The 19,023-nt window shown below is 47.7% G+C and overlaps 3 protein-coding genes across 3 annotated transcripts; 2 read left to right on the forward strand and 1 right to left on the reverse strand.

Annotated features, from left to right (window-relative positions):
• Positions 1–398: 398 nt before the first annotated feature.
• On the reverse strand, positions 399–8,638 carry BDV27DRAFT_144081 (armadillo-type protein; the record flags this gene model as incomplete). The annotated part of the gene is made up of 12 exons (XM_032070207.1): positions 399–562; positions 618–735; positions 792–970; positions 1,020–2,884; positions 2,932–3,116; positions 3,175–3,635; positions 3,737–3,815; positions 3,884–3,960; positions 4,710–5,052; positions 5,110–5,289; positions 5,343–8,322; positions 8,403–8,638. The coding sequence occupies 12 exons, from the start codon at positions 8,636–8,638 to the stop codon at positions 399–401; spliced, it is 6,867 nt and encodes a 2,288-aa protein (XP_031929007.1).
• A 1,411-nt stretch (positions 8,639–10,049) lies between these two features.
• On the forward strand, positions 10,050–13,593 carry BDV27DRAFT_126061 (uncharacterized protein). Its single transcript, XM_032066471.1, has 6 exons — positions 10,050–10,222; positions 10,279–10,427; positions 10,505–10,573; positions 10,636–11,115; positions 11,171–12,853; positions 12,900–13,593. Exons 2-6 carry the CDS (start codon positions 10,405–10,407, stop codon positions 12,982–12,984), a joined length of 2,340 nt encoding a protein of 779 aa, XP_031929008.1. The 5' UTR covers positions 10,050–10,222; positions 10,279–10,404; the 3' UTR covers positions 12,985–13,593.
• Positions 13,594–15,140: 1,547 nt separating this feature from the next.
• BDV27DRAFT_126062 (Hsp70 family protein) lies at positions 15,141–18,091 on the forward strand. The gene is made up of 4 exons (XM_032066472.1): positions 15,141–15,396; positions 15,476–15,599; positions 15,659–15,724; positions 15,802–18,091. The coding sequence occupies exons 1-4, from the start codon at positions 15,370–15,372 to the stop codon at positions 17,586–17,588; spliced, it is 2,004 nt and encodes a 667-aa protein (XP_031929009.1). The 5' UTR covers positions 15,141–15,369; the 3' UTR covers positions 17,589–18,091.
• The last annotated feature ends 932 nt before the right edge of the window (positions 18,092–19,023 follow it).

Consider the following 19,023-nt stretch of genomic DNA (forward strand, 5'->3'; position numbering starts at 1 on the left):
TGAAATTCGATGAGTTGTGTCATCTGGATATGGGCATCGGTCAACTGACGGAATTAATTGGGGATATCAGTGTCTGTAAATGCGTGGAGTACAATTGGAATATGAGGCATAGTGAAGAGAAGACTTTTGGGGACATTCGGAGATTCGACAACCGTGATGATTGCGTCAAGGAAAAGGAAATGATCTAAACAACAAAAGAAACAAAAGAAAAAGGCGTTATAGCGTATCCAGCTTGTCGCTCCACTAGACCGGCGACCTGAGACATTTCAAAAGGTGAAAGCTGCTCCAAAACAGACATTCAAACTGGATTAGCATCTTTTATATCATCATCGGCATCCAACAAAAGTCAACTGGTTCATTTCGTCGACCTGCTGGCTTCTTTTAGTTCTGTTATACTTCTAATTTCCGTTGGTCTGGATCCCCGCCGCAGCAGCTTCTGCGTTGGCAGCAGCCAAAGCCTTGGCATCGGCCTCATTGAAGACAGCATGTAGCACTTGCTGCTCCTCCGCATTCAGGATCTTCGTCAAGTTCTCATAGAGTTGTGGCTGTTCTTGCTGAAGACCTGTAACACAGTTAGCTAACGTATTTTCGAAGACTCGAGAATGAATGATACATACCCATGAAGACGTGCTTGAACAGGCCATACGGCTCGATCTTGTCCAATGGCGTCTCGAGTAGGCTTTCCTCGTCCAAGTCATCCTCATCATCATCTGCAAAGGAACCGAACTTTTGGGCCTAATTATCCAGTCAGTTAATGAGATTCCATGGCGTTAGCGGATGAGCTAGCTCACCTCCTTATTCAAGAAATCAAGGTATGCGGCGCTCTCATCTTGAACATCGCCCTCGGGACCAGCCTCGGTCTCATCTTGATCGGTCCACTCGATTTCTCCATCCCAGTCGTTATCCTCATCACCCTCGTCATCCTCGTCCTCGAAGGTAAAGTCCGACTCTTTAGTTGCATCTTCGCGGTCTGTACAGGGTAAGTATGACATCTCAACTGGACAAGGGAAGCAACATACTCTTAAGCGCAGCAGGCAGTGTCTGGAAGAGCCTGGTCACTCCCTGAAGCAACCTAGGCCAGCCTTGCTGGACGCTCGCGGGAACATCGCCAGCATTCAATGTCAAAAGCGAGCTAATCGCTGCAATGGAGAGCTTCTTGTCATGAACTCTGCGGAAGTTATCGATGTTGGAGAACCAGGCGCTGAAGAACTTATTTGTCCAGCCCTTAGCCTCCAGAACCTGAAGACTGAGAACAGGGTTATAATAGATAGCGTTAATCACCATCTCAATCAGATGGATGCGGTAGGACTTGGTCTTTGCCTCGTCAGCGTCGAGCACGCGCATTGGCAACTCGATGAATAGAGGAATGTATTGGTCAATGCCGCCGCGCAGGTTCAGCATCACAGTCTCTGCTAGCTTGCAACCACAGATCCGGTCCACACCGCCAACCTTCTCATCACGGAAGATGTCTTCAACCATACTGACAACAGCAGCAAGGTACGCTGGGTTCTGAACCATCATCTGAGAGCCATATGCGACATAGTTGTCAAGTGCGGGCAGCATGTCCTCTAGGTACAATTCAGCGCCCGCTTTGAAGGTCTTGTGAATAAGCTCGAACGCTTGCCACATAGTGGGCGAGATGGACTTTGACGCAAAGGTGCAACTGTCGATAATCTCGAAAATTTCGTTGTAAAGGTCATATAGCTTGTTCTCAAGCGTGATGCTGATCACAGGCATGAGAATAGTTTCGAGATGCAGAAGCACATCGGGGGTGCTCTCCAGAGTGAGAATGAGGGTTCCAATAGTCTGCAAGACACCCAGGGCAGTGATACTTTTATCATCCAAAAAGTCGCCATATTCATCGTCGCCCTTCGCGGCGTTTCTTTCCAAAAGCTCACCAACAATACGCATGTATGTGTCACGGAGCTGCTCACTCAATGCCACAGCAAACGGAGTGAGCTCAGCAGAGAACACTTCAACGAAATCTTCCATAACGTTGGCCAAGGCATCCACATCGACCTCATTGGCCAGTTTGAGAAGCTGCTGCATGATCTGAGGAATGTTCTGCTGCATCGAAGTGCGAATGATATCGTGGCGGATAAGAGGTTGCAAAGCAAGGGCCGCTTCAACCCGGACAGGAAGTTCAGGATCGGTCATCGATTCAAGGATATTGCGATAGATGATCATAAGGTTGTTCGGATCCTGGAAGTCGAGCTGCTCAAACTTCTCCAAAGTGTCGCATGCGCGAGCTCTGAGAAAGCCGTGAGGACTGCGGAATTCAGGGAAGACGTGACGGACAAAGAAGTATTCAACCTGATCCGCGATAGGGCTCTTCTTACCAAGGATCACTGAAGCCAACGAACCAATCATCCGCAGGGCACCTTCTTTCTCCCTAGGAAGCTTCTGGTCATCCGGAGCAGCCTCGTACTTGCTAACGACGCCATTGACGAACGTAAGGATCGAGAATGTCTGCTTCTTACGGTTCTTTGTGAGGGCAACAAGGAAGTTCGTTGCGGCAACATCAGGCGCGGACACCTCCTCGTAGTAGTTCAGCTTACGGTGGAGATACTCGGAGGGGTCGGTCTGGAACAATTCGATGTCTTCGTCGGACTGGCAAAGGATGGGGAAAATAAAATGAGCGACCAAGTTGTCCATGTGTGGCTTGAGGTGGTCCCACATCGCCTTCGGTTTGACACATTCTTCCATGTAGACCAAAGTGTAGGCGAGGGCAGGGTTGCTAAGCCACTGGCCCTTGGAAACCCACTTATCGATTTCCTGCAGATATCCCTTGAGAATTTCCGGAGCGAAAGTAGCGATGAAGGTCTTGGCATACTGGGTATAATCAGGCGTGCTCGACTTGGTCATTGTGGTGGGGTTTCCGTATCTATGAAAATTAGGAAGTGCTAATCTCGTTCAACGCAAAATACTCACCTGATAAAGAGACGGTTCAGGTTGGCGTACGACCATTTCTTACACTTCCACCAGTGGTTGAGCTCCCTTTCTTCCTTAGATTCCAACATGGAGTTTGCAGGAGGATCCTTGGCGATAATTCTGAGGAACAGCGTGCACCAGTCAACAGTCGCTTGATTTGTTTGCAGGAACGGTGAGAGCTCAAACTATTCATATTCAGTCAGTTCTGATCCAACGTTCGTCTCCAAAGGCTGGTTCACCCACATAGATGGCATGTTTGTAGGACTTGACGACAATTCGGAGCATTTCAGCTGCCTCCAAACTTTCCTCGTCGACAAGTTTCAAGCCGATATTAAGCAACTGAGGGAACGTATGCTCAACAATCTTATCAAACTCCTCCCTCTTCTCGCCAGCCTTGAATCTATACACACGGCAGATGGCCAGCAGACACTGCAGACCAGCATAGACCGAGCTTGCATCGTTGGTGCCTAACAACTGAAGGGTGATATTCAAGAAACCCGGCCACTGCTCGGGGAAGTCATGCTGGAGGATCTTCTGAAGAAGTGGGACAAGCTGCGCGCGAACGTTCGGGGGTGTTGATACCAAAGCCGGGATCAACCTTTCACGGAAGCCCGGTTTTTCCCCCTCTGGAATCGGTGTGCGCTGTGGGTTTTCTTCGACGCAAGACCAGCCACGGGTAATTCGGTTCTTCAAGTAGACACCGGCTACAGAAAATCATTTCCGTGTTAGAATATACTTCGCAGGTGGTATGAAGCAAGGACAAGGGCGAAAGGGAGGGGAAAAAATCCGGCTGACAAAAACGTACCCGACAGTTGGACGGCATTATTTTGTTCCCCTTGCAAAATATCCAAAAGCGCATTTATAAAGCCGGGCTGTGTCTCGGCCTACGATATTCGGGAAAATAGTATGAGTATAGGCCAGAATCAAAGCCATCCAAAAGCATTCCACATACATATTTTAAATCTAACTCAGCCTGACGGCGATTATCCGCATTTGGGTCGAGCGTTGACTGTATGCGGTCCCGAAGAGCTGTAACATCCATATCGCACCAACAGCAGCAAACCCCCAGCAAACAGAAATCGTATTCCGAATCAAAAGTGCCCCGTCACGTAGCAAGAGGCCCGGTAGGACAGGGAATGGGGCCGAGAGAGATAAGTCGCGGGGAGATGTTGTAGTAAGAAAGTGCAAAAGTGCACATTGGGTTTGTTGGGTTTGGTTTGGTTTTCTCGTGGATTTTCAAGCGGTGCCGGCCCCGCGCCTATGGCAACTAATCAGAGGGCTCGCCGCCACGCGCGGTAAGAGAATTTTTTGCTGCTCCTGAACATTTTGCCCCGGAAAGGAAGGGAAAATTCACAGACTAGCTTTAAAGGACCCAAAGTTCGCATCGGTTTTGCCGGCAGAATGGCTGGATGCCCTTTCAGTTTTCTCGACTATCTTTATGGTGTGTTAATCTACGCAAAGATCCTTGCTAACATGCCTCTTTGTATGACGAAATGAAAAGGCCTTTGAACCTGAATTGCAAACAGAAAAACAAACAATCATAAAGTAAAATAAAATGTAATGAAAATTAGGACGAACACCCCACGTGGTGATGAACCTTAGTCGAACGTCTTGGTCTAACTACATATACAACGACGCCGCAAAAATCACATCCCTCTTGATCAACTCCTGTGCCTGTTGCATCTTAGTATATAATGACGGATCTCCAACCAGCTTCGCTGCATTCTTCACTTCTCGGCATGTTTCGTCCAGACGAGTTATAGTTCGTACAATGGTACCTTCCATCACATCGGTAAGATCAGTGATCCGGTTGAATGACATCCCTTTAGCCCATTCGTAGACAACTTCCGCCAGACCAAATCGTGGTTGGCTGGCAAAGTCATTGCTGTCTTCACTAGACTGAATGACCTGGTATTGGATTTGAAAGTCGTTCACCTTCTCCGATATCTTAACGATTGCTTCCTTACCCTTCTCCAAGCGCGGTGTCAATGTAGGAACATTCTCGGTCTTTTCCTGGAAGACAAAGGCAGATAGAAGCGCAACAATCTCCTCAGGCTCGTATTCAGCTAAGACGTTCTCGAGGACCAATTCCGTTAAGACAAGCTCATCAGCTGAGTGAATCTAATCAATCTGTTAGTGAAAAAACCACGAACTCTTCCATCGAATTACTAAACCTACCTCACATGCTACCTTGCCTTTCAGCTGTACACGAGACTGTTCATCTATGAACCCTAGTTCTCTCAGTACCTGGATACGTTGTTCGTAATCTGGCAAAAGCTGAAGATTTTGATCGGACATCAATTGCTTCAACTGCGAAATGTTCTCTTTGACTTGCCACTCGTCGTGTTGCATCTCGAACTGTTTGATGTAAGCATGTTTCCCTCGCTTTTCAGACATACATGTCCACCTACATGTTTCAAGAAGTCCGGACATTGCAAGCATTTGCAGGACTCGGCAATTGTTGCCTGGGCTTGTCGTTTTTCTAGTATGTCCCTCACCTGCAATTCTTTGATTCGAGTCCAGTCTATCTCGTCCCAAGCGGTGCTCGTCCACGATCCGCAGTATTTATGCAGCTCTTTGTCGGCAAATTTGATGGCCTCCTTCTTGATATTGAGATACCACGTTGGACCAGTTAGCTTCACCATGGTATTGGTGAGACATTCCAGATCAGAGAGTGGTATCTTGCAAACTTTCAGGGTCATATCAGCTCCACGGGTTGGTAGAGTCTGGAACAGATGTCGGAATTTAGGAAGGAAGGGGAGGATATCACTTGGATGACGTCTGCCACCTAGTTTGCCGATTTCGAGAATCTGCACGGTGGGCGTGGGCCCTCCGCCAACCCCTTCTCGGACGATAATACCAGCCGTCCGATATCCATCCTTTCTGTAAACGACTAGCCGCTTGGGCATAAAGAGACGCTTACCGACGGGAGAGGCAAGCAACCCAACATACAGCTCACTTGTTAGTTTTCCGTACTCCATAGCTGCATTATGACAAGTCACAAGATCAATGTCACAGATATCGCAAGGCTCACGCTTAATCTTAGCCAAGCTGGCTTCTGATAGTTGAACCTGTTTCTCATGCTCTGGAAGCAAAGCCTGCGTGGCATTTTCACTAAAACTGCGCTTGATCATCTCTTCGATCCTCAAAGCTTCAACACGCAAGAGATTCAAAATCATGTTATAAGTGAGCCTGAATTGGGATCGAAGTTTGGTCGGTTCACCGAGGATCATCCGCTTCAAAGCACCGGCAGGAGGTGCTTCATCTTTACCAGTGCTCGTAATGATCACATAGCCGACAGTATCAAGGCCTCTTCGCCCAGCACGGCCGGCCATCTGGGTGTATTCACCTGGGAGCAGGTCTCTGAAGCCTTTACCATCATGTTTACGGAATCCTGAGAAAACCACCGTACGAGTTGGTAGATTCAGTCCCATAGCAAACGTCTCTGTTGCGAAAAGAACCTTAACCAATGATTTGGCAAACAGGATTTCAACAATCTCTTTCATAATGGGCAGAAGACCTCCATGATGAACAGCAATTCCTCTGCTTAGCAAGTCGCGAAGGCGAAGTATCTGCGGGAGCGTCCTATCTTCGGGCTTAAGGCGGGTAAGTGACTTTTCGATAAACATGTGGGTAAGACTTTTCTCCGACGCATTACAGAAGTCCTGGTTTGAGAGTGAATCCGCGTTCTCCTCACATCTTTTCTTGGAGAATACGAAAATACAACCAGGGAGCAAATTTTCTTTGCGGAGATGTTGGACAAGTTGTACCCAGACAGTCTTATCCTGTGCAGCTGTTGTCCGTCCTCCACCTCTTCCTGTACGAGCAATATTCCCGGTACCCCTAGTGGCTGGCTGCCCTCTACCACGCTGAGCACCACCCCCGCGTTGAGCACCTCCACGCTGTGAATTGCCGCGAGGGCCGCCTCTACCAGGAGCTTGACCGCGCCCTCTTCCCTGCTGACCGCCTCTCTGAGCTTGAGATTGAGCCTGAGCCTCGGCAGCTTTTTGAGCTTTGATCTTATCTCTGCCAGAGATAACGTTATCTGCTTCTTTCCAACCGCCTTCCAGGAATCGCTTATTTGAGTCGACGATTTTGAATTTATCTTTACCAGCCCACAAATAGTGCTCGAGCGGGACAGGTCGTTTCGCAGTCGAAATAACATAAATATCCTTCTTCTTCGTGCGACCCACCCAGGAGGCAAATTCATGAGTGTTAGGGACAGTAGCAGATAGAAGAATTAGGGTGACATGTTCAGGAAGCATGATGATCACTTCTTCCCAAACGACACCTCTTTCGAGATCATTAACATAATGTACCTCATCAAAGATCACAAACTCGACATCTCTAATCAGATCTGCTCCACGATAAAGCATACTTCGGAGAATTTCAGTGGTCATGATCAGGCAGCTTGCTTCTGGGTTGATCTGGACATCACCCGTAAGGATACCAACATCGTCGAATGTAGTCCTAAAATCCCTAAACTTCTGATTACTGAGAGCCTTGATAGGCGAAGTGTAGATAGCCTTGGTCATATGCTTGGCAGCCAAAGCAATGGCATATTCAGCAACAACTGTCTTTCCAGCTGACGTATGTGCCGCGACAAAAACGGAATCACCGCTCTCCAAATGGTAGACAGCCTCTTTTTGGAAGGTATCCAGTTCAAAGGGCCACTCTCTAGCCATATCCGGCACAAGCTCGCTGAAATTTGGAATGTCTTTGTTAACATCCACAACATGCGCCCATTCCCTACCACCTTTCTTCTGGACACCCGATAACAGAGGAGCACGGGGTTCCAGTGCTGGGAACTCAACTGGCAGTAATGAATCTATATCCTCCTCATCTCCGCTCAGCTCATCGTCTTCAATCTTCACTCCTCCAACATCTGAAGCCGTGTCGTCCTTTTCAACTGGGAGGTCAGCTTCCTCCTGCTGGAGGACATGTTCGACTTCTTGATCATTCTCAGCAGCTTCTTTTGACTTTGCTACCTCGAATTTCAGGCCACGACTGAATCCTGGGGCGACTTCTAGGAGACCACCCTCAGCGCCGAAGTTAATGATCCGGTCAAGGCCAGATTGTTTGCCTCCCGGCCTCGAGCTATCTGCTGTCTGGGCTTCGGATTCCATTTCAGCGATAGCCTCAACACCGTCAAGTCCACCTGGCGCGAAGGGAAAGAATCCAGCGGCGCCCCTGACGAAATCTGCGCGACCAGCTGGTCGACGAAGCAGAGATGTTGAGTTCTTTGCATTTGCACTGGTGGCAGGAACTGTGACTTCATGATAGCCAGTGACACGCCCTTCTAGACCCTCACGGTCAAAACGAACAACAGTTCGTGTTTGGGTCGGTGCGACCTCAAAAAGGTCCTTGTAGTCCGTCGACACGTCCCATCGTCTGCAAAATTGTCAGCAAATGGAAGGGCCAGAGTGGGGCATCGAATAAAGAGAAAACATATGGCAAGTGGTCTCCCAGACCTTTGTAGACGATTCAGCCATTCAGGGCTAAACTGAGATGATGGAGTCAGGAAGTCAGCCTCCAGCTCTTTAAGAAGATCTTCAGCATTTTGGCGGGCTCTTGGCCGAGGACTCCGGTTCTGATATTGACCACTTTCTTCTTCCGCAATTCGCTCATCAAAAGCCGATCCGCTAAGACCCTGTGCATTCAGGTTTAGCTCAGCTAGAGTGGCAGCGAGAGCTTCTGCCTGCGCCATCGGGGGGTAGAAGTGACAGTCCCAGAAATACTTATTTGGAGAGCTGGTTAGGGACACCCTATCAATTCCAACAAAAATTCAGATATTACGTTAGTCACAAAACCGTTGTAACTAACTGCTATCGTAGAGAAGCAACGTACTGTCACCCGTGCCTGCGAAATTCACCGAGAATGTCCCAGAAGCAGTTAGTTGGCTAAAGGTAGCCAACATTCACAGGTTGAGGTGGGAAGAAAGAAAGGTACTTCATTCGTTGGCGGTGTTTAGCGGCGGAACACACAAACGCTGACGTCGTGTGGGGACATAAATGGATTTTAGGCCAAATTCATGTCGACCTTCGGACTATATCTCGATCTGGTAGATATATTTAGTATACAATGGTTACAAAGCCCCTACTACCCTCGTTAGTATTTGCTGGCAATTTCTTGTTGTTCGATTTTAGGTCATTTTTTCTCTTCCCCTTCCAAAGTGGGGTACTGTAGGTCGGCCTCAGGAAGTGGGTTTTAATGTCCACTGCAATTTCATATTTAAGGACTTCAATTTTTTCAACAAGTTGGTTACCCAGTAGCGCCGTACCCCGATATTTTAGAAAGATGTATCCTTTCTAGCTAAAATCTTGCCTTGAAATACATAGTAGTACGGCATGTATTCGACCAGAAGTGCTACCTAAACAGTAGCTAAAATAATAGCATTGTTATACCCGTCTCCAGCCCTGTGACACCCATATCTGCGGACGTTGAAAAGCTAGAAAGTATGCGAAATCAACTCCTTTTAGCAGAATGGGATATAACGACTACTCAAGTCCGCATCGGCGAGCTAATTAAGCATGAATGAGATCTCAAGATCATCTTAACAATTTGGTAGAGCGTGATTAAACAGCTAAGTGGTGTACATAGGAAAGCAAAACCGCTAACAGCAGAATTAACTAGACGAAACAATAGCAAATCTACTAAGAATACTCTGGATCAACCAGCACGTGTTTTAGTATAATTTCAAGATACATTTCAACGCGCGTAGGGTCATCGTAGATCAACCCGGGGCAACGACACCTAGCTAGTTATTACTAGTAGATTTAGGCAATTGATCATGCGCGGTCAATGTTATTCCGTACTTCGCAATTCAAAGAAAGGTTATATATATAAGTCTAGTGCTAGTATTCTTGTGCTGTCCTTTTATTTAACCTATTAAGATAGAAAAGGAGATAAGAAGACAACCAAAAGAAAATGAAAAAGACCCCCACTACCGCATGCGTTGAAATTAAAATCGAACTAAACAATCCGAAGATAAAAAAAAAGTTCCTGGAAGGGGAATGCTTGGAGTCCGAGTCCGGACTCGATCCCAATCGCTGCTCTCGACCGCATTCCCCGGATCGACCGCCAAAAGTCCTGTGTCAAGTCTTACGTCATCCGCCCATGACTCCCCCCGAAAGTCATGATCGCACTGGGGGACAAGGTTGTCAAGTAAGAGCGGTGATCTCTTACTTTACTTGGGCTGAGAGCTCAAGCTTAACTACATCGAGCTATCGCTTCCTACCCAACGTTTTAAACATTCTCACAGCAATAACTCGCCAAACCATTCTCCGATTGCGTTCGTACCACTCCTCTACCTCCACGTTGACGACTCAGCGGGCTTATCCCTTTCAGCTCTACTGCATCCACCTTCCTTGTGGTTCGTCTTGATTGTGCCCTCCGCCATTCTCGCAACGCTGCTACCTAATGGGAATCGATATATCCAACGATGTCACCTTAGTCTAGCCTCGATCTCTAACCATGACTACGGATTCTGCGCTTACGTTGGTCTTACCCCATGCTACGAGTAATGATGTATACCTACGTTCCGCCTCAACTAACGCCTGCCCTGCTATTCTAGGTACCATTCGACCGAGTCTCTAATCCTTCCGAAAAAGCGACGCTTCTTTCCCTTCAAAATCCCAATTTTGTCAGTGTCCTAGACTTAGCGCAACATGGTCGCACGCTTAGTTTGAACTAACAATCAACTAGCCATCCACAACTTCACAATTATATTAGCACCGCCGACCCTGATAGGATTTACGTTGTCGTCGACAGAGTCATATATTCAATTCACATATCATCGCAAAAACGAGAGACCCTAGCTGTTATCCCGTTTGAACCGAGATGTCTTGCTGCGGGCTACGGTTGGATCGCCGTTGGAGGTAATGAGAACGGTGAATGTGCTTTTATCAAGATCTCCGAAAGGGGAGTGCGTGTACGAGAGGACACATCAACTTCTCAACCTTCAGATATTGACAGTGCCTTGCCGATTGATCTTGGTGCGCCTACAAGAATCTCCCAATCCTGGCTTTCTGGCGACCAACCGGATTCAGTACAGGATGCCGATCAAAGGCAACTGCCGGATGTCCAGCTGCATAAATTTGGTGGCGAGATCGTTAACTCCGTGACCATCCACCGGCTACCTGGCGATGGAAAAGGCTTAGCGGATGAAGACATTATCATTCTCAGGTATTGCGGTCACATCCTACCGTCAATCCACTGTCGTGCTGATGAATCCTGCCAGTAATAATGATAGGTCGGTCACCGTTTATTCTCTGACCCGCTCGAAGGTTCTCAAGGTCCTCAATCACCCAGCATGCATGAATTATGCGATCGTCTCTCCAGACTCTACCATCCTGGCCGCGGTTGGTGATGAAACCCGAGCGTATTTCTATGATATTACCCGGGATTTTGATACAACCGTCCTGACAGAAAGTGGCGAAAAGCTTACTGGCTGGAACTGGGACCCTCTCCGCTCCATTGAGATGGATATCGGCACTCGGATCGACGATGGTTGCTGCTTTGCTATTGCATTCTCTCAGTTTAGTCGACTGTGCGCCATTGGGTCTCAATCCGGGGTTATTACCGTGTTTGATGTTAAAACGCTTCGGGATATTACCCACGAACCAGATGAGAAAAGCTCAATAATATGTCATTTCAATTCTTCAAGGCTCTGTTGCAATGGCGGTGCTGTGCGCTGTATGGCTTTTGCGCCCGAACCTTGGGACCTTCTGGTGTGGCTTGAAGACAAGGGCCGGGCTGGAATTGCAGATGTTCGCCAGGGTTTTCTGCGCAGGCAGATCATCAATTTGGACAACGATGATCCCGAGATAGAGGAAGTTCGTACTAACCCAATATTGGACGATTCGGTGGGCTTGGAACTTGAGATTGATGGTCGGTTCAGCCCAGGATCTGGCGCAGATGCAGGACAGCGAGCCGCCCTGGGATCCATTAACACTCCGCCAAATGAGTTGGTTGGGGAGACGTCCGACAATCCGCCGTTGCGTGATGCTCTGTTACAGGATCTCACCGACAGGGAGAGGTTGATCGTAGAGTTTCTGAACACAGCTCGTTGGACCTCAAGGCTGGAAGAGGGTTTAACAGAGAGACGAGCCAGGGCTAATGCTCATCCACATCCTGCACCACGCTTGCGATTCCAAGGTTCCACAGATGTGTCCAATCGCACTTCTCGTCCCACTTCGCCCCTTCGCCATGGAGATTCGCTCCAGGACTCTTCGCGAGATAGCACCTCTGCACAGCCAGGCACCAGCGAGCGCAGACACAATGCTAGACGTCAAGCTTCTGTTATCCTATCCCAGGGCAACTCCGAAACACGCAATAGAACTCCGGAGGCGGGCAGCTCAAACATAGAAACACAGCCAAGCATTACCCTCAGTTGGACTGCTTCGCCCTCCGAGATACAATCGATCGTATCCGACACTCGTCAGCGTGCTGCCGACTCGTCGAGTGATCAGAGTAGTTCTAGTGGTAACGAAACGGGCGTAGGAAGTCGGAATTATGGGACTTTAGGGCGCCCTTCCGCCACTTTTGACTATTCCACAGCCCCTGTAGAGTCGATACCACGGCCGCGGGACCATCAGCGATCCCGTTCCGGGCACAGGCATACTGAGAGACAGGACAACCTGGCTGGTACCCGACACGAACCTTTACGTGTATCAAACACGGAACTAAGAACCAACGTGGCGGCAGAGCGCCTTCGACGACAAAGACAGGTCGTCAACGAAACACATAATCGCAACCATCCGCGGTATCGACAGCAGATATTAGGCATCGATAACACCCGCTCTCCTCGCTGGATTAGGAGTATCTTAAACGAGCTTCCAGACCGTAGTTTGGGAATTGGACAAAGAGATCAGGGGCCAGGGAGTGCTGCTGGAATTGGGTGGGGTGCAGACGGCAGAACATTGTAGGTTCCCAGCGTACATTCACGATGACAATGCTAACTTGCATAGGTACGTCGCGACTGTCGATGGTATATTCGAATACCAGATTAACATTTCGGACCGAAAAACATTCCCCGTTGTCAATTACCGCTAAATCATCACTCTGTTTCAAGGTTTTGTTTCACAGCTGAGCTGTGACTCTTTCACTTTTCTATTTGGCGCTGCTTAATGTTGAAATAATATGGCCCGGTAACCTTTCTGAGAAAGGATTCTGGTTCCTTCGCGTACCTTATCATGGCGATAGTGGCAGAAGGTTACGATTGACGGTGTTGGTGTTGCAGCTTGTTGTCATTTCCTCTGTTTTCGAGTTTGGGCTTGATGTGCAATCTCCCGCATCATCATATCTTGGAGATACCATCTATTTTCACATTCGCTTCTCCCTTTCCTTTCCTCGCCAAGTTTGCTTCGTTATCTGACTCGGTTAAGGATTCACACTACTCGTCATCTTCAGGGGCGTCCATTCGTGCATGGTTGATTCAGTTGTCTCGTTGCATTGGCTTCAGGCGTTTGGGAAAGGAGATGGGTCGCAGTATATGCAAGGATAGTTATAGTATTGCGTGAAAAGTTTCCCTGTATTTCTGGATCAGCGCTATGTAAAAATGGGTCAGAATGATTGAAAACAACATGACCTCCGAGGCTAAAGCGGGCAGTAGACTTTTTAATTTGGATGTGTACGAAGAAGCAATAACTGGAAATATTATATGTACTTGTTTGCGTGCAAAGCTAAACACACAATATCAAGGCACTGTTCCATCAATAGGAAGTGCTACTAGGAAGAAACCACGCACAACCTCAGCAGATCCTAGCCACAAGTCCTGAGGCAAGCCAAGGTTAGTCATACGATAGTACTAGTTGTACATAGATCAAACGCTCGTCGCCACAGTCTGCACATATAGTTCCATATGGCCTTTTTCTGGTAGTTATGGTCTAGGCCTGGAGGTGGCCTGGAAACCATTGAGATAAGAAACATCATTGATTCCTTGCGATTAGAGGTACAATCTATAGACTTTTCCCCCTCGGGTCCTCCGTGCATGTTTAGGTATAGGATGATGTTGTAAAAAAAGCAGCGCTATACGTCAGAACCTTCCTTTTGTTACTTCTTCCGCTTATGCGGTGTAAACAAGAGGGGATACAAGGCTCGTTCAAAAACTGCATAGATGTATCTACTTCCTGGTTCCTCTGAGTTTGAATGAAAGCTCTGTTATTCTCGAATATATATATACCTGTGTTTAGTTTCTCTATATACTCGACAGCGTCTCGACACCTATAGGAGACAGCCCGATTCTATTGGATTAGAGTGAACCCGAACCTTCATTGACGAAACTTACTACCTAGATGATAGGCACCATGTATTCGGCAAGTTCATAATGACATGTGTTGGGCTCGGGGACTCATTGTTGAGATACTTCTAGAAACAGCTAGCGTTCATATATGATGAATCAACATGGACGGGTAGATAAGATATAGGAGCATAGAATTTTTTTTCCTCTTTCAAAAAGAAATTTTTAAAGAAAAAGCAACTTGGCATTGCGGCGTTACTCCAAATGGAGAATGGTAAAAAGTAAAACAAAGAAAATAGACTGAAAGGCAAGGAAACAAAAAATAAAATAAAAGGAAATTTCCTCGGCTTTGCTTCTCTGGTATGTACATACCGGGTGGCCAATGTACAGCACCAATATGTCGCCACAGTACTCCGTACGGAGTACATGATAGCTCCATTCGAAAGATTGAGATAATGACAAGCACACGTTCTAGGTTAGTTGAGAAAGAGATTTAATCAGATGAAACGAAACAATTAGTTTTGACACTGGCCCATTCTCTATTCTACGTGTGCTATGCGTAGGGGTCTTCTCCCTGCTATACCTACTCCGTATATTGGCAGCAAAAAAGAAGAAAAAATAAAGCTCCACCATATCAGCAATTGATCCTATAGTTGTATAGATCTTCTTGTACAGTTCACAAATCAAGACTAAGCCATGTTTGATCCGTTAAACGGTCTAGGATATGGGATCAAAAAATCCATATTGACTCGGACAAAAGCCTCCACACCTCCAGCTATCCATTACGGAGTCTTCCTACTAACTCCGTAGTGTCACTCGTAGGAATGGGACTCTCTCCGGCGGGAAACACAGCTCTAGTAGGTGGCGAAGCCGATTGGCTCGGTTACCCAGGCGGTCAAAAGGCAGCCCGGTTACTCATTGGTGGCCAGCTACGCTGCTGTGATTCTACCAACTTCGACGACGGGCCGAAGCTCTCCGTGACAATTTTTACTACTGCCGGTCTCCCTTCTTTTTATGTTTCCCTCTCCCCCGGAAAAGACCTGAAAACCATCATCTCCTTTTAATCACTCCTCACCCTCTCAACCTACCCTTTTTTCTCTCATCTACATCTCATCTCTCCCTTCGATTGAGTCGATTGGAGTTTCCTATATTTTCTTTTAATTTGTGTATTATTTATCTTTCTTTAATTCCCAATCACAATGTTGCCATCGCGTATCACCCGCGCGGTATGTCTTTTCTTCCCAACAAGCAGGCCTTCGCATAATGCATTCGAGATCAAAACTGACTTAGCTTTGCATTTAACAGCTCCCGCGCACTGCTTTCACCCGCGCCGCCGGTCTCAGAGTCCCCAGCACATCCTTCCGGAGATGGAACTCCACGGAGGGTGGTGAGGAGAAGGTGAAGGGCCAGGTCATCGGTATTGACTTGGGTATGTTTGGTCCAAACAAAACCAATTCATCAAAATAAGCTTCTAATGAATATCTTTAGGTACCACCAACTCTGCTGTCGCTGTCATGGAGGGAAAGACCCCCAAAATCATTGAGAACGCTGAAGGTACGTGAAAATTTTTTCTCGTCGTTGGGAGCTCGGCATATGATTGGTGAGCTCTGCGGCTAACATACAATCAAAAGGTGCCCGCACAACTCCTTCCGTTGTCGGTTTTGCTCAGGATGGCGAGCGTCTCGTTGGTATCGCTGCCAAGCGTCAGGCTGTTGTCAACCCCGAGAACACTCTTTTCGCCACCAAGCGTCTCATCGGTCGCAAGTTCACCGATGCTGAGGTTCAGCGTGACATCAAGGAGGTTCCCTACAAGATCGTTCAGCACGACAACGGCGATGCCTGGGTTGAGGCTCGCGGCCAGAAGTACTCCCCCTCTCAGATTGGTGGTTTCGTCCTCAACAAGATGAAGGAGACTGCCGAGAACTACCTCAGCAAGCCCGTTAAGAACGCCGTCGTCACTGTTCCTGCCTACTTCAACGACTCCCAGCGTCAGGCTACCAAGGATGCCGGTCAGATCGCTGGTCTTAACGTCCTCCGTGTCGTCAACGAGCCTACTGCTGCTGCCCTTGCCTATGGTCTGGAGAAGGAGGCTGACCGTGTCGTCGCTGTCTACGATCTTGGTGGTGGTACCTTCGATATCTCCGTTCTGGAGATCCAGAAGGGTGTCTTCGAGGTCAAGTCTACCAACGGTGACACTCACCTTGGTGGTGAGGACTTTGATATCAACCTTGTTCGCCACATCGTCCAGGAGTTCAAGAAGGAGTCTGGCCTCGACCTCTCCGGCGACCGCATGGCTATCCAGCGTATCCGTGAGGCCGCTGAGAAGGCTAAGATCGAGCTTTCTTCTTCTCTCCAGACCGAGATCAACCTTCCTTTCATCACTGCTGATGCCAGCGGTGCTAAGCACATCAACCTCAAGATGACTCGTTCCAACCTCGAGTCTCTCGTTGACCCCCTCATCAGCCGCACTGTTGAGCCCGTCCGCAAGGCCCTGAAGGATGCCAACCTCCAGGCCAGCGAGATCCAGGATGTCATCCTTGTTGGTGGTATGACCCGTATGCCCAAGGTCACTGAGTCTGTTAAGTCCATCTTCGGCCGTGAGCCCGCCAAGTCGGTCAACCCTGATGAGGCTGTTGCCATTGGTGCCGCTATCCAGGGTGCTGTCCTTGCTGGTGAGGTCACCGACGTCCTTCTCCTTGATGTCACTCCTCTCTCTCTCGGTATCGAGACCCTCGGTGGTGTCTTCACCCGTCTGATCAACCGCAACACCACTATCCCCACCAAGAAGTCCCAGACCTTCTCTACCGCTGCCGACTACCAGACCGCCGTCGAGATCAAGGTCTTCCAGGGTGAGCGTGAGCTCGTCAAGGACAACAAGCTGCTCGGAAACTTCCAGCTTGTTGGTATCCCCCCTGCCCACCGTGGAGTTCCTCAGATTGAGGTCACTTTCGACATCGATGCCGACAGCATCGTCCACGTCCACGCCAAGGACAAGTCCACCAACAAGGACCAGTCCATCACCATCGCCTCTGGCTCCGGTCTCTCTGACTCTGAGATCCAGTCCATGGTTGAGGATGCTGAGAAGTATGGTGCTCAGGACAAGGAGCGCAAGTCTGCTATTGAGGCTGCCAACCGTGCCGACAGCGTCTTGAACGACACTGAGAAGGCTCTCAAGGAGTTCGAGGACCGCCTTGACAAGGCTGAGGCTGAGCAGATCCGTGAGAAGATCTCTACTCTCCGTGAGTTCGTTGTCAAGAACCAGTCCGGCGAGGGCACCGCCACTGCCGAGGAGCTTAAGCAGAAGACCGATGAGCTCCAGAATGCCAGCTTGACCCTTTTCGACAAGATGCACAAGGCCAACGCTGAGCAGCAGCAGTCCCAGTCTGGCGAGGCCAACCAGGGCGAGAACAAGGCCTAAATATACCACCACTGATTGCCCCTATTCCTGAAAAGGTTCATGGTTGATCGAATCCCTGTATCTCTCCTATATCCTCCTTTTCGTCTCGTCTAGAGATTTCTCTCTTCACCGTTGTTTTAACACGCATATGATATGTATACATACCAATAGTTTTGATTTCTATGCCCTCTGCTCGGTGTATGGGTGTTTGTTGTTTTATACTCGTTTGTACTGGAACCGGTTGCCTTCATACCTTTTTGGGTCGGATGAGCATACTTGAAACGTTTCTTTTTCTGTTTGTTGGGAGGCAATCCTTGACGGATTCAAGGATTGTCTACACTTGTAACTTTAATGACATTTAACGGCTGGGGACCACGAAAAAAGGGTTTATCCGGAGCATGTGTTAATAGAATAGGAAATTCTCCTCTCGATTCAACAAACTTGACTTTTTTTCTTTTGATTTCATTCCACAGATCTTGAGTAGGCAGCGTTTCTTACTATGAAACCAGATATGCCTGAGCTGGAAAGTTTCCTTGTGTTCAAAAGACCTAGAGTCGTAGCCCATAATTTCCCTACCCCGTTTGCATTCTGGAAACGTTCAGAATTCTCCCAAGTGGGCCGAAGGTGCGCGCGTTCAACGGAATAGTGTATCCTTGATGATGACCAGCGTTGCCGCTATTTTCTCATTCCTTTTGCTTTTCTTTCTTCGTACAGATTATCTGCATTCGGGGTTGGTAATCCTCTGGTTTCCTTTTTCCCTTTGCTTGTTTCTCTTAATCAAGAAATTCTACACACCATGCTAGCCAACTGTCCCTACATACATGTACATAGTACAGGAAATAATTTACAGAGTACATACATTCGACCAGCCCAGGTAGAACAATGAGTAATATCTGCAAAAACTCAGAAGAAAAAAAAAAAAAAGGAAACAAAAAGAAAACAACAAAAACCCTAGATTAACTAACCCAAGCGGTATAGTTTCCTCGAACTAAACTCGAGCTGAAGCAGATTGGACCCAACCTTTGGGACGGACACACACATTTCGTGTTGTCCTTTGCCAGCTGTTCACTAGTTTTGGCTGATGATCGCAGAGCCATTTTAAATTAATTAAAATCAGTATTTTAGCCCGGTGGGTAACGAATCAGAATCAGATTTTCAATGCTAAGGCAAGACACACCATTCTGTTGCTAAAGTCCGCCATTCCACTGTTAAGTTAGCTCAGAATGATTTCTCTTTTTTTAATTAGTTAGTTTGTTTAGTTAGTTTGTTTAGTTAGTTTGTTTAGTTAGTTTGTTTAGTTAGTTTGTTTAGTTAGTTAGTTAGTTAGTTGGTGGTGGGTTCCATTTATTATTAATTACTTTTTAGTTTGCTTATTGAGGTTTGGACTTTGGCGACTTATGAAGAAGGTGAGTCAAAGTAGGTTAAGTAATTAACATGCCTTTTTTTTTTTTTTTTT

This window comes from Aspergillus caelatus (assembly GCF_009193585.1).
Source record: "Aspergillus caelatus strain CBS 763.97 unplaced genomic scaffold BDV27scaffold_60, whole genome shotgun sequence".
Taxonomy (NCBI): Eukaryota; Fungi; Ascomycota; class Eurotiomycetes; order Eurotiales; family Aspergillaceae; genus Aspergillus; species Aspergillus caelatus.